The sequence below is a fragment of the Callospermophilus lateralis genome, chromosome 12, assembly GCF_048772815.1.
Source record: "Callospermophilus lateralis isolate mCalLat2 chromosome 12, mCalLat2.hap1, whole genome shotgun sequence".
NCBI lineage: Eukaryota > Metazoa > Chordata > Mammalia > Rodentia > Sciuridae > Callospermophilus > Callospermophilus lateralis.
The window spans coordinates 86,986,294-86,999,966 of NC_135316.1; the positions used below are offsets into that span (position 1 = coordinate 86,986,294).

The 13,673-nt window shown below is 46.9% G+C and overlaps 1 protein-coding gene across 4 annotated transcripts in view; it reads right to left on the bottom strand.

Moving 5' to 3' along the window:
* Window positions 1-286: 286 nt before the first annotated feature.
* Window positions 287-13,673, bottom strand: part of Mtus2 (microtubule associated scaffold protein 2) — a 373,317-nt gene continuing 359,930 nt past the window's right edge. For all 4 annotated transcript variants that reach the window (XM_076872393.1, XM_076872392.1, XM_076872391.1 and 1 more), the window contains 6 exons: window positions 12,313-12,418; window positions 8,389-8,462; window positions 5,164-5,262; window positions 4,013-4,132; window positions 2,456-2,553; window positions 287-634 (listed from right to left, as the gene is read on the bottom strand). In XM_076872393.1, coding sequence (XP_076728508.1) covers window positions 421-634; window positions 2,456-2,553; window positions 4,013-4,132; window positions 5,164-5,262; window positions 8,389-8,462; window positions 12,313-12,418 — 711 coding nt within the window. In that variant the 3' untranslated portion in view covers window positions 287-420. The remainder of the gene's footprint in view (window positions 635-2,455; window positions 2,554-4,012; window positions 4,133-5,163; window positions 5,263-8,388; window positions 8,463-12,312; window positions 12,419-13,673) is intronic.

Here is a 13,673-nt window from a genome sequence, read left to right on the forward strand (position 1 = left end):
GTCAGCAAATCACGTTATAAAAAATGCAATTCAGAACCGCTGCATGTGTATATACGTATATCTAAATATACACACATATCGGTGCAGTACACAATGATTATTCAATGTATATTCAAAATTGAGCTATTTGAAACTAACCTGAAATTCTGCAGTGAAAGTTCATCACTCAAGAACAATTGGAGTTGTCTTTTGGCTCTAACTATGGTAAAACGTTTTTGCACATCAGACTCTACCGTTTACACCTTCCTAAGCGCCAACACCACGACAGTCTTACACAGGGGTCAGAAGAGGATGCTGCCTAGGATGCATTATGCAGCTACTGAGCATGCGCGCAGGGCGGCCGCCGGCACTTGGCCAGCACATGGTCAGCACTCCCCAGGGTGGACAGAAGCCTGAGCTCCCGAAGGCTGCGTGGTGACGTCATCTGGGCGTGGTGCTGACCCTGGCTGGGGAGGAGGGCCCGGAGGAGGAGCCTCTGTAAACCGGGGATGTGGGGGAGAGTTTAATTGGGCTGGTTGGGTCCCCAGTTTGCAGCTTCCAAAGCAGCTCTTCATTGGTTCGGCTCAGTCTCTTCTTCTCCTGGGTCTCTTTCTCCACGTATTCCTGGAGATTCGCATTTTCCTCTGACAGCTGTCTGCATGGGGGAGGGAGGTGACAAACAGTTAGGCAGCAAGAAGCTAATGACACTGAACCTGAGATCGGGGATGGGTGGAGAGCAAGAAGAGGAGGAGGCCATCGCCTTCATGGGGTACAAGGACAGGTCTGCCCCAGGGACCAAGAACTTTGGTTGAAACTTAACTTCCGTCTCCCTGACTCATTCATTTCCAGAGCCTCTCTGCCAACACCTGATCTGCCCACATGGCTTCTGGAAGGTTGGGGTACATACTGGTTGCCCAGTGCCCACAGAAAATAGCAGAGACTGGAGAAGAAAGGAGGGAGGCAGGGGCAGTGCTGGTGTACTGCTGAGAGGCTCTGCGGAGAGTCAACCTCATGGAGCCGACACTGACCACGGCCATGGCACAGGGTGGTGGTGGCCTCCAGGCAGCTGGGGATGCCATCTCCTGGCCTCCTGCCCCAGGCACCAGCCTTTACCATAGAAACTTTCCACCCTACTACAGAAGCTGTCTGTGTATCTGTCCACTACTGGATGGGAAGTCCTAGAGGACAGGGGCCAAGGCTCTGCTTGTTGACTCCCTGGGTTCCCACATGGCACATGGCACATAATAGATGCTTGGTTAATGTTTGCTGATAAAGGATGCTGGATGAAATACGATTACACTTTTTGTGCCTTCCATCATGAAGATTGAGTTGCTGGTTTGTTGTACATTTTACAAATTGGTAGCACTTTTGAGGAACTGACAGGGAAAAGTACATGTGCACCTGACAGCTGGACAGACCGAAGCCCTCTAGGACAAAGCCTGTATTTGCTCTTCTGATGAGGGTGACTTGCACATTCCTGGAGGCCAGTGCCACTCTGACACTTCCTCCCACTCTCAGCCTGTGTCTGCAAGAAGGCAGATGAGACAGCCCACCTACAGCCTAGGGCTTGGGGACCCACAGGACAAGGACACTGTGACCTGCACCTTACCTACAGTCCTTTGTGTGTCTCTGAGGTGGGAACCAAGAGGCAGCATCAGGGGTTCAGTTGCGGAGCCAATGGCTGTGTGCGTGTGTGTCTGCATTTGTGCAAGAGCATGTGTGAGTGAGTGTGAGGTTAATGTGTGACTGAGGGTAGAGTGTGAGTGTGTGTGAGCAGGAGGGCAGGTGAGTGTGCCCAAGTGTGTGTCCACGTGGGAGTATGTGGGTGTTTGTACGAGCATGCCCTAAGTGTGTGTGCACAGGAGGACATACCGTGGGTGCACCAAGGAGCCCAGGTCAGTAGAGTGGGCAAGGCTTCCGGCCTGAGTCTCACCAAGGTGGCTCAGTCCTGTGGATGAAAGAGCCTCAGCAGGCCCCAAAGCCAAAATCCTGCCTTGGCCCATCTGCACTATGGGAGTGAGGAGCCCATCCCCTTCCTTGTAAGTCAGGGCTCCCCAGATCAGATCCTGCGGGGACAGGCAGGACTGAGATGGAAAGGGAAGATTCTGGAAGCCAGGAGGAGTAGGATGGTTGGTTCTCTTCTGCCTGGGAACACTCTACTGCTGTTTTTCTCTCAATCTCCTCCAGAAACAAATCTCTTGACCTCCCAGTGCTGGTGGTGGCCCCTGCCACCTGCTTTTGCCAATTGTTCTCATTTCTCTTGGTTGGGGGGGCATTGCTCCCCAGCTTCCCCTCCAGGTTTTAGGCTAGAGGGTCACAGCTACGTGTTTTGTTTTGTTTTTCTGATCATATGGGAAATGCCAAGAGACTACACACGGAAGCTTCGAAGCTCAGAGCAAGGCAAATTAGATGAGAAGAAGCTCAAGGGCAAGGCCATTTTGAGGGTGACATATGATCTGTAAGCCCAGACTCTTACCTGGTGACAACTGTGTTCTGGTCAATCCTTGCTTTAAGGTCTTCATTCTGTTGTTGGAGCACTTGGATCTTTTCTTCCAGAATAATGTTCTTTTCTGCCTATAATGGAGACAGTATATAAGACATCTTCAGCAAGGTATGCAATAAACCAGTACCCACTGCTTCTGGGCCCTGGAGAATTATCAAAAGCAGAATTTTGCAAACTGTCTTTTACAATGCACTCGTGGGTTGTAAAATCAGGTTAGAGGGATGTGATCAGCATTTTTGTTTTAAACAAAATAAAACAAGAGTAGAAAATGCCAGAGTATGTAGTAAAAGTAAGCACTGTTGTCTGTGTTGTGGATATAAATTTTTAAATTTTGTATATATTATATATATATGTGTGTGTGTGTGTGTGTATGTGTACTGGGCTCTGTGTAAATATATTTCTTAGAGTGAGTGTCCCAGGCTACTGTCATTGTCAAATACAAATGGTGGCTAGCACTAGGACCTAATGTGACCAGTGGGTCTTATAGTTCTTCCCAAAGGGTCAACTCTACTGCATCAGTGTCCCTGGCCAGGTAAGCACACACTATCCCATAGAGACTCTTGTGAATTCATGGAAGTACAAACGATATGAACGTATTTTCTTTTTTCCTATTGGGGTCAAGGGCAGCCAGGAACACGAAGCCCAAGATCTGCTTGGCCCATTATCAGAGAATCCCACCAGCCCATGGTTGTATGACATTTTTGCTGTCAGTGTGTCCCCCAGGGCCTGAGACCTAGTCTTGTGCAGTTTCATTCTAGAATGATTTAGAAATAAGTTATATTTCGAAAGAATGGACATGTTCACTGTTCATGTAGTTAATCTTTCAAGAAAATTGTCACTTGCCCATGATGAGGGCTTTGGAACCCTCGCCATAGGACTGGCCTCTGTCCCTAATCTTTAGCATGGGACCCCACCTGACCCTCAATTTTGTTCCCAGGAAGGGAAGTGAGCAAATCAATTCATTTGCCTGGAAAGATTTCTGAAATGAGACGTGGTGCCTGCCTGCAGAGAGCTGAAACACACTTCAGGACAGTCAGACTAACCCCGTGACTGGTGCAAGGCCCAGGGCAGACAACCCAGCCCAGAGGAGGAAGATGGCTGTTGCTCCCAGTGTGGCCCGTCCCCACACAAGCCAGGCCACACAGCAGCAGCAGGAGTGGGAAAACAAATGCATTGCACGGCACTGGGCACACGTTCGTGATAGATACTCCTTCGTGCTGGCTCACCAGTCACACATCCTTCAGGGATGAGGGAGGACCTGGCACTTTCACAGGAAACCCAGAGTAGAGAAGAGACAGGCAACAAGGAAGCCTCAGAGATGGACAAAGTCAGGCCACCTCTGCGACTCCTCATCAGAACCCCGGGCCTCCTGAGAATGGCCTCTGAGCTCAGCTATGGAATTTCCTGCTCACATGTGAACAATAGGCAGGGAAGGGGCACGTCTGGCTGAACACTGTCAATGTTGAGGACATCAATGACAATGGCAGGAAAATCACAGCAGTTTGTCTCCCAAGCAAGTTACCAACTCACCAGCTTTTCCAGCTCAATAATCTTCTTTTCCTGCTGGTGTATTTGCTGATTCTTCATCTCTAACACCTGCTTCAGGCTCTTCATGTCTTCTTCCAAGTGCTGATAAGGGGCCAGTGCAATCTACAGGGGCAAAGAGCCAGGAGCTGTTGGCCAGGGTCCCCAGCAAAACCTAGCATGACCCTAGGCTGTGAATCCAGCTAGATGTGGCCTGTAACAAGCTCTCTGGTGGGCAGCTGCAGCACCAGCCAGACAGCCAGGAGGCTCACAGCCTCCCCAGATAAGGTGTCCTGCTAGCTTCCCGCTGAGAACTCTCATGCAAGCCCAGCTCTGGGTGGTGGGGAGCTGTGAGACACGGCCATTGACATGGCCATAATCCACTAAAAAATCTGGATACTAGATTGGCTGGATGCTGCCACCACCCCCAGAAGGAGACTCATGGGGCAAAAAGAATCCAACGCTGCCTTTGAACATACTCCTAGACACCTTGATTCACCAGGCAACCAGGGACCTTGTGGATGCCACGTGAGCCCATGGCGAGGTCTTGCCCTCATGCATGGGAAAAAACCAAAGTGGCTTAAAAAGCAGAAAAGTCATTTAAGAAAAAGACATGTTAGAGCAGGGTTCAGGGAGGCAAGCAATAAAAACCCAGGACAACTGCAAAATCTGAATTTCAGACAAACAACATGAAAAAATGTTTTAATGTATTTCATGGGAGATACTTATCTTCAAAACATCACCTGCCTTTGTTCATATTTAACTGGGTGCTGTGCATTTCTGCTGTCAGCACTACACTAGACGGAAGGGGGTTTCTAGGTTTTCTGGAAAAAGCTTCCCTCAATTCATGCCTCAGCTGGTGTCCTGGGGCCAGCCTCAAGAGGCTTGGGGTGGAGTGTCTAGACTGTTCCTATCACAGGAGCCTAGGGACCCTGTCTGGGGGAGGGGTGCTTTGGGATTTAGTAAAAAATGACAGGTTGATGGAGAAGCCCACAGCTGTGGCCTGTCTCCGGGGACAGGCACTGGCAGGCATTGTTTTAGCCTCCCAGGGAGATTGTGATCAGCTGTCACTTTGGCAGCAGATCAGCACAGAAGCCTCATCCTGGGGCTGGACACCAGGCCTCCAAGGTGCTGGGAGCCTGGACAGCAGTGGCTACCTCCAGCTGCTCTTCGGTGTTTTTCCTCAAAGCCTCCTCGAAGCGATGGGCTCGGTCCCGCAGAGACTGGCTCTGGAAGGTCAGTGTGTCCACCTGGTCCTGCAAGTAAATAACGTCCCTGTGCAGTTAGTCTATCGCAAAGCATTGTTCTCAGTTATAAAGCTGAAGCTGGAAACCTTCGCACCCTCCTAGGCTTCCTTCTCTGCCCTGAGACCCCTCCCACCACCACCACCACCAAGACCTCTAATTACCAAGTCAGCAATTAGCAAGTCCGGCCTATTCATGTCCCTGGACCCATGACCTCTGCCATTCCTGCTCCCTCCACCCAGGCTCAGGCACCTCGGTGACTCCTTCCTAGCCCCAGCACTCCTTGGTTGCTCTCTTGCCTGCAGGCCACAGCCAGGCTGCCCTTGTAGCACGCAGACCTGAACCTGCCGTCCCACTAGCTGCACCTCCACTTCCTCAAGGTGAATGCACCTTCCTCATACAGCATCAGAGCCAGCCAGATTCTAGACCTCACATTCCACCTTCCCTATTGCCGGCATCTTCCTCTGCCCGTTCCCTCTCATCCCCTCCTCAATTCTGGGCCCCAGCTGACCTTCTGGGCTCAGGGCTGGGTAGCAGGTCCCCAGTACAAGTCACTCTATGAGCCGAGCCACCCAGCATGTCCTACCTTCTCCCCACTAGAGTGACGCTCCCAGTCCCCAGCACATGCCAGCCACAGGCAGCTTTCTATGTATATATTGAAGGAACAGAGGTGTGTTTGAGGAGTCACTGAGCCCCTTCCCCAGCTCCCAGGGCAGAGGAAACTACACTGACCCCTCCCCACCCAGCCTCAGCTGTGGACCTCATCACCAGGGAGTGAAGGACGCTGGACAGTGACTTTCTTATGATGCTTAAGGACAGCCTCATTCTTCTGGCTCACTCAGGCTGAGTATTCCAAAGTCCTCCACCCCAGGACTCCATTTCTGTACTATTAAACACAGGGACTAGGGTCTCCCATGAACTCCTCTGGCAAGAGAAATGGCTGCATCCCCCCAACTAGTAGGAGCAGGGTACTTTAAATTCTGTAACTCCACACAGGGACTCTAGTGTCAAGGTCTGCTTCCTTCCTTCATCCTGGCAGATGCTCTGGTTTGCAAACATCCCTGGGCAGGTTCCTCTTTCCTCTTTCTTTCCTTTTTTCTTTCTTCCAGTTACTTGCATTTCCTTTTGAAGAAATAAAAGTCCCCACGGTACCATTAAATGCAAATGCTCGTACATGAGGGCAATAGAGTTGTCAGCGGGAGTTTGTATGCACTTGACAAGCTCAGGGAAATCACCGCTGAGGGCGGCCCCACGGGGCTCAGCGCAGGTCCACTGTGCTGCTGCGGCTGCCTTCCAGAATGTGCCTATAAAAAATGTCTGCATGGCCACCTGAGGCTCACCCCACACCTCGTCAGAGCTGTCCAAGGAAGCATTTCCTTTCACCTCTTCCCCATCGTTAAAAAGCCAAACATCAGACAATTACCACCCAGGATGGATCTAAAATACCAAACTGATTTTTCTGACTTGTTCACCATTATTCAAAACTGACCCACAGGGACAGAACAGTGCTGCAGTAATCAGACAAGACAGGCTGATTCTCAACTTGGGTTTGCTACTTTATGTCAGGCTGAGACATAAAGACCCAGTTGGTGGCCCTACCCAGCATGGACCACTCACAAGTCAACAGATGGCATGATAACAATAGTGATGATAATCATAAATGTCACAGCGGTTGCAGCTATTGTCATAGCAAGAGCTGCTACTTATTAGCACTTGGCACAAGCCAAGGTAGTGCTACTCACTTTCCACACATTATTTCTTTTAATCTGCCCACATGTTGAGAGAGGTACCGCTGTCATCCCCATTTCACAGGAAAGTAAACTAACATTTACAGAAGTTATGTAATTGTCAAAGACCTCAAAGCTAGTAAAGACAGGCCAGAAGAGTCATAAACACAAAGCTCAAAATCTGTAACTGCCCAAACTAGCTATTTCTCTAGCAGCCAGTAGCCCAAGGAAGTTGGCTGTAGCTATTCCACACTCCTTGTACTGAATCGTCTTCAGCCCAGATGGATTATGCTGAGGGAAGAGCTATGACCAAAATATGCAGAATTTATGACCATTTGATGTTAGTGGCAGAGGAAAGACGAAATGATGAAACAAAACTGTGTCCCTGTGCGTGTTTGTGTGTGTTTGTGTGTGTGTGTTGCTGGGGATGGAACCCAGGGCCCTGTGCATGTGAGGCAAGCTCTATCACTGAGCTACACCCCCACCCCCTGAAGTTTTCCAACAGTGCACTCCATAGCTGTGACACTGGTATCGCCACAACCCTGGGTGCTTTGCTTTTCTGGGCAGGGGAGCGTCTATATAATGTATACTGCCAGGGAAAAGGGACCCCACATGGAAGAAGCAAAATTCCTGCTTATATTAGTTATGGGAATCATCTTCCGTGATTTCTAGGTACAAGTGTCCCTAATATTTAGAAAAATAATCTTTTTATGGTCAGTCTTTCTACACTTGGAAATGAAACTGGTTCCCCTAACCCACTGCCCTGCCCCTGCCCCTGCCCCTTGCTTGCGTGGCAGCAATTCCTTAGGGCTGGGACTGTCACTGGCCTCTCACAGAAGCAGCTGGCCTGGGCCTCTGGAAGGTAGAAGGGAGGTGCACGTGACCCGGGAGACCTGCTGTTCCCCTGGAGACCAACAGGAAGCCAGGCAGCTCCTCTGACATTCTCTTTAGGTGGCAGTAAGAGGCAGAAGGGGCATTTTTCATCTCGCCAACCTCCAGGTGACTGAAGTCTCTTAAAATACCCAGAGTGTAATCCATGAATCAACCTTGCAGCTCCCCTTGCACCACTGCCCCTGCCTAGAACGTTCTCTTCCTTGTGTGCGTCCTTTCTTCAGACACAGCTTAGTTACCCATCTGTCTCCAGCTACAGCACTTCTGTGGCGCTCACTGACGGTGCTCCTCATTTGGAGCAATTATGTGTTACCTTTTGTTGCTGTCTGATACTATTTGTGTCACAGCTCTCTTACCACCAATTCCTAAAGGGCTGGGAATATGTCTTATTTACCTGTATATTCTAGTGTTTAAATCAGGATCTAGTATTTCGTTGGTGCTGGATAAATGTGAGTAAAATTGCTGCAGCTGCTGCTCCTGCTGCGTTGGTATCAGTTAAGAAGATCAAGGAAACACTAACCTGTAATGACAGCCGCAGCTTTTCAAAATTTTCTTCTAATTCCTTTTTCTCAAGTTCATGGGTAGATATCAATTCTGGAGTGAAGACATTGTTGATATCAAATTATTATGTTGGTTTTTCTTTTGAAAAGGATAAAACAAGGCTCTGGGCCAACTAAGGCTAATAACTTTAGGTAAATAAATAAATCCTGGATATAACAGATTTAAGGCTAAAGAGTCTTTTACTCCAGCTTGTACGTGATGACCAGGTTGCCATGTAAAAGAAATAGAGCAGGAAGGAAGGAGGGGCAGGAGAGGAAAAAGGGGAAGAGAAAAGAGGGAGAATCAGAGCACATGTATGCACTTGTGCTCTCGCACAAGTCCACATCCATGTCCACATACACACGTGCATACGTACACACACACACACACACACACACACATCCTGTCTGCATCCTGTATCACAACCAGCCGGGCCAGGTCAGATCCTTTGTTCCCAGTGCTCATCAATCCTTTCACTTTTCCTAGTGGTAAAACAACTGGGTACTTCACATTAGGTGCCCATTTTCCCTCCATCACAGGACTTTTCTGGGGCCTGGGGAAGGAGCTTTCCAAGGACAGTGGTCCTGCAGAATAGCTGTCCTGCCAGCCTTGCTGGAGAATGGACGGCATGGATGGGACCTGGGTCTACAAGGACCCTTTGGTGGCCTCTGGGCCATACTCAGAACTACAGACCCTGAGAATTTGCTTGAGCCAAGATCCAGTGTGAAGTACTTGGTCAGAATGAAAGACTAATCAAATTGGTTCCTCTTGGAGGGTTTGCAGCAATTCTGTTCCATGAAATGTGTCATCCCAGAAGTAATTTGCAAGTTAGGCAGAAAGAAATGTCATGTAGGAGTTATTAAGCAAATGGATTCTATTTTCCTCCAGATGGGAAGAGTCTTATTAGCTGGGTGAAGCCCATTTCATTCTGGCTATACAAGCAATTTGTTTTCATGTTAATAACAAGAGAGAGGAAAGGCCATTAATCAGACCGGATCATATGCTTAGAATAGGTGAGTACTGGAGACCAGCAATTACCATTTTGGCCGGCATGAACTGCAATTAGGAAAAACTCTGTGGTTTCCATTGATCCAAATCTTTTAACTAATGGTGGTAAGGGTTGCTAAGAAATCTAGTTGCCATAGCTGAAATTTGCATTTGGAGAAAAAAAAAAAGAGTCTATTCTGATTTCTCTGACATAAAACCAAGTAGCCTTCTGGTCTACCTGCCTTTGTGTAAATGATTAGTTTTAAGAGTCATTGAGGCTCTACTTGGTGTACAACCAGAGAGATGAGAAATTGCATATGAAGAATCTGTAATGTGTAGGTGTAGTATGAATTGTAATGCATTCTGCTGTCATACACAACAAATTAAAATTTAAAAAAGAGGCATTGAGGGCATCATTCTAAGCATAACAATGATTATTTTAGCCATTATTACATATACCCACATTTTTCTTCACATTAGATAATTCAAAGGCCTTGGATGTGATGTCTAAACAAGATTTCATTTGTGAGAAAAAAATCTACCAGGTTTATTTATGTGAAATCCACAAAAAAAGGACAACATAATATCATTGATTAGCACACCATTTGCATTCACATTTCCTTTCCTGAGATCAGGTTTCTATGGTGCGATGATGGACATTTTCAGACGACCCTAAAACCCCAGGGGAAAAGGAAATCCAGCATCTATTCTGAAGATGACACAAACATTGCTTCTTGCATAATATGTGTCCCCATATTGTCGTTCTTTATTTCACGACAATCTGTTCCATCTTAATACTGTGCTCTAGAACAATGGTTCTCAAATCTTGCTGCATGTTAGAATCACCTGAGGAGTTTTAGGAAATCCTGATGCGGAACCTAACACCAATTACATTGGAATCTCTGAGGGGATTGGATGTGCTGTTTGTTTTAACTCTCCAAGTTGTTCTAATGTGCAGTCAACCATAGGGACTAGTACTCCAAGGACACAAGTAATATATTTAACTAGTTCTCGGAAAATTATTCTTTCTTGCCTCCAGCGTGGACTTTTTCACTTACTAATAGTTCCCAGAGGTGGTGGGGCTGGCAATTGAGGGAGGCAATAACACGAAATGGATTACTGCACTGTGGGTTTTGTTGTTTACTAAGAATATTTTAAGAATAAAAACTTCTGATGTTCATTCTCAGATTTTAAAAACATTATTAATCCATTGTTAAATTTCATTGTTTTTAATATATAATTTTAACAACCAGCTCTACTGAGGGAAAAATTAAAAGACAGGGAAATTTAAAAAAAGTAAGTTGCATAAATGAATATAAATGCACTTGAAAGTGTAAAAAGCTTCTTATTTCCCAAAGGAAAATCCAAGTAGAATCTACTACTGTTGTTTTTATGGCTTGCATAAAACCTTATCCAAATTACATTCATCTGTTTTTTGTTACCCTAATGAAATACCTGAGGCAGGTTTCTTTTATAAAGAAAAAAAGTTTTCTGTAGCTCACAGTTCAGAAGATTTAAAGGCAAGGTGCTAACACCAGCTCAGATCTAGTGCAGGACTCATGGTGGGAGAATGCTATAGCATCTTGAGGGTCCCCTAAGGATCCATGTGTTAAATGCTTGGTCACCAGGCTGGTGGTGGCAAAATCTTTAAAAAGTAGGGCCCAGTCAGAGGTCTTTAGATATTGGGGATATCTGCATCCTGTGTCACAACCAGCTGGGCCAGGTCAGATCCTTTGTTCCCAGTGCTCATCAATCCTTTCACTTTTCCTAATGGTAAAACAACTGGGTACTTCACATTAGATGCCCATTTTCTCCCTACAGGCGATTGGGAGACGCTTGCCCTCTTCTCCTTCTCCTTTGCTTCCTGGCCATGAGGTAAGTGATTTTGCTCTGCCACACACTCCCATGATGGACTGCCTCACCACAGGCCCCCCAAAATGAGGCTAATTGATCTGGATTGCCATCTTTAAAACTCTGACCTGAAACAAAACTTCTCTCTCTTTAAGTTAATTATTTCAGGTAGTTTGTTATAGTGACAGAAAGTTGACTAACACAGAGTACCAGAAGAAGGAGATCACCTCATCGAACAGAAAGTCAGGGTGACTGGGGCCCCACAATCCCATCTGCAGGCATATCTCCAATGATCTAAGGACCTCTTATGAGGTGCCACCTCTTCAAGATTCTATTATCCCTTCTATTGCTACACTGGGGACCAATCCTCTATCACAAAATAAGCCACAACCAAACCACAACACAAAGATAATTCATTTGGAAAAATGTAGAAATAAAGATCTGGGGACTCAACTTATCTATATGGTGGATAGGGACAAGGAGGACAAACTCGGGAGATGCTGCTCTGGCCCTAAGAGCACCACACGTGTGGGAAAAGTGCACCCTCATTGACATTTCCGCTTGGTTTTATGAGATCATAGCACAAGAGGAAGCCTGAGATTTCTTTGCCTGCTTCAGAAGACTGGTCCTCAAGTCAGGCTTCATATTAGAATCACCCAAGGAACCATAAGAAATCCTGATGCCCTCACCATAGCCCAGACCAACCACATCAGGATCCCGGGTGTGGGAACAAAGCTGACATGTGTTTTTGTCATAGCTCCCCTGGGGATTTCAGTATTTAGGCAAGGTTAAGAAAATCTGCTCTGGAATAGAGAAATTACCTACATCCTCCCACCCCGCCCCAGTGCTGGCGATCAAACCCAGAACATCATGCATGCTAGGCAAGTGCTCTACCACTGGTGGACATCCCCACCCCTACCTGAATCCTTCATTTCTATTTCCTCTTTTCCCAGGAACCAACACAAAGGATGCACCAGGAAGAAAAAGAAGGAGAGAAGGAAGAGAAGGGTTCCTGCTTGACTTGCACAGCTCCCCCGTCTCTGCTGCATACAAGGCTGGTAGGTACCTTGGACTTTGTGGTCATGGTCATCCTGCAGAATCGCGATGGCAACCGTGTGGTTATTTTCCATCTCCAGAAGAGCGGCCTCATGGCTGGCGGTGATATCTTCCACCTGAAGAGGAGTCACAATACTGGTTACCAGGGAGGCGGGCAGTGGTTGCCAGTGATATCCTCACTGCTAAGGAAACAGAGGTTCGATTCAAGGAGAAGAAAAAGGCCAGTGGCCCTGGACATCAGGTGACAGTCACCCTCAGCCTGGTGCCAAGGGAGAGTCAGGATTTGCTGGAGATGTGGCAGTTCCCAGAGTCATGGGGGAATCACTGCTATAATCTGGCGGTTGGAAGAAAGATGGCGGCTCCACTTGATGATGGCTACCTCATCCACTTCTTCAGAGCCCTGGTCTGGTTTCTCTTTCCATTCCTATCCCTTCCTTTTGCACCACTCTATGAGGTAAAGATGGAAAAAGAAAAGAAAAGCATCCTCCTTTCAAAATGGAGGGAACTAACATTTACTAATCTACCTGACTTGGGTTATTCCACTTAACCCTCGGAGCAACTTTATAAATCAATATTTTTATGCACTTTTTACAGATGAGGAACCAGAGGCTTAGAGAGGTATACAATGTTTTGCCCAAGGGCTAGCGAATGGTGGAGCTCGCAGTGGGGTCCAGGTCTGCCTGACCCCAAAGGTGAAGTTCTCTCAAACACACCACTGTGGCCTCTACCCAAGCCAGACCATCAAGTAACATTTAGATGAGGCCAGCAGATTTACATGTGTTTATAAGTTCCTAAACATAAGCTTGTCCCCTCTCCCCAGGTGACAATGTGCAGGCAGTCAGGACTTTTAATTTTCACATTTTCTGTTTCTTCTACCCACCAATTCCTACCCATCATCTTGCCTATCATGTTCACTGATGTTGTGTTTTTGAATCATGGTATGGTTTTGTTTAACTTCAAATGTAAGACTTACTGGAGTAATGGCATAAAACAACCTCTCCCTAGGATAGCAAATCTCTCCTGGACATAGCACACTATATGATGTTCATCTGAATTCTTTGTTAGTGACCCACTGCAAAAAAATTCCACCGCGGACTGCAACACAGCACACGTGAACACACATGCATGCACAACTCCATATCTGAAACCAAACTGTCACAAGATAATACTTCTCCTGGAACTTACAATGATTTGATTTTAAAACTTTTATTCTATTTTACAGAATGCTAGTTAAAAACTATTAAACTTATTTCATGACCTAGGAATGTATGAAAACCTGCCATTTGAAAACCAGAATCAGACAATGTGTCTGGGTCCTGAAGCACTTAGGTGGACTGATTAGGAACCCACTGCTTCTCTCTGATAATATTC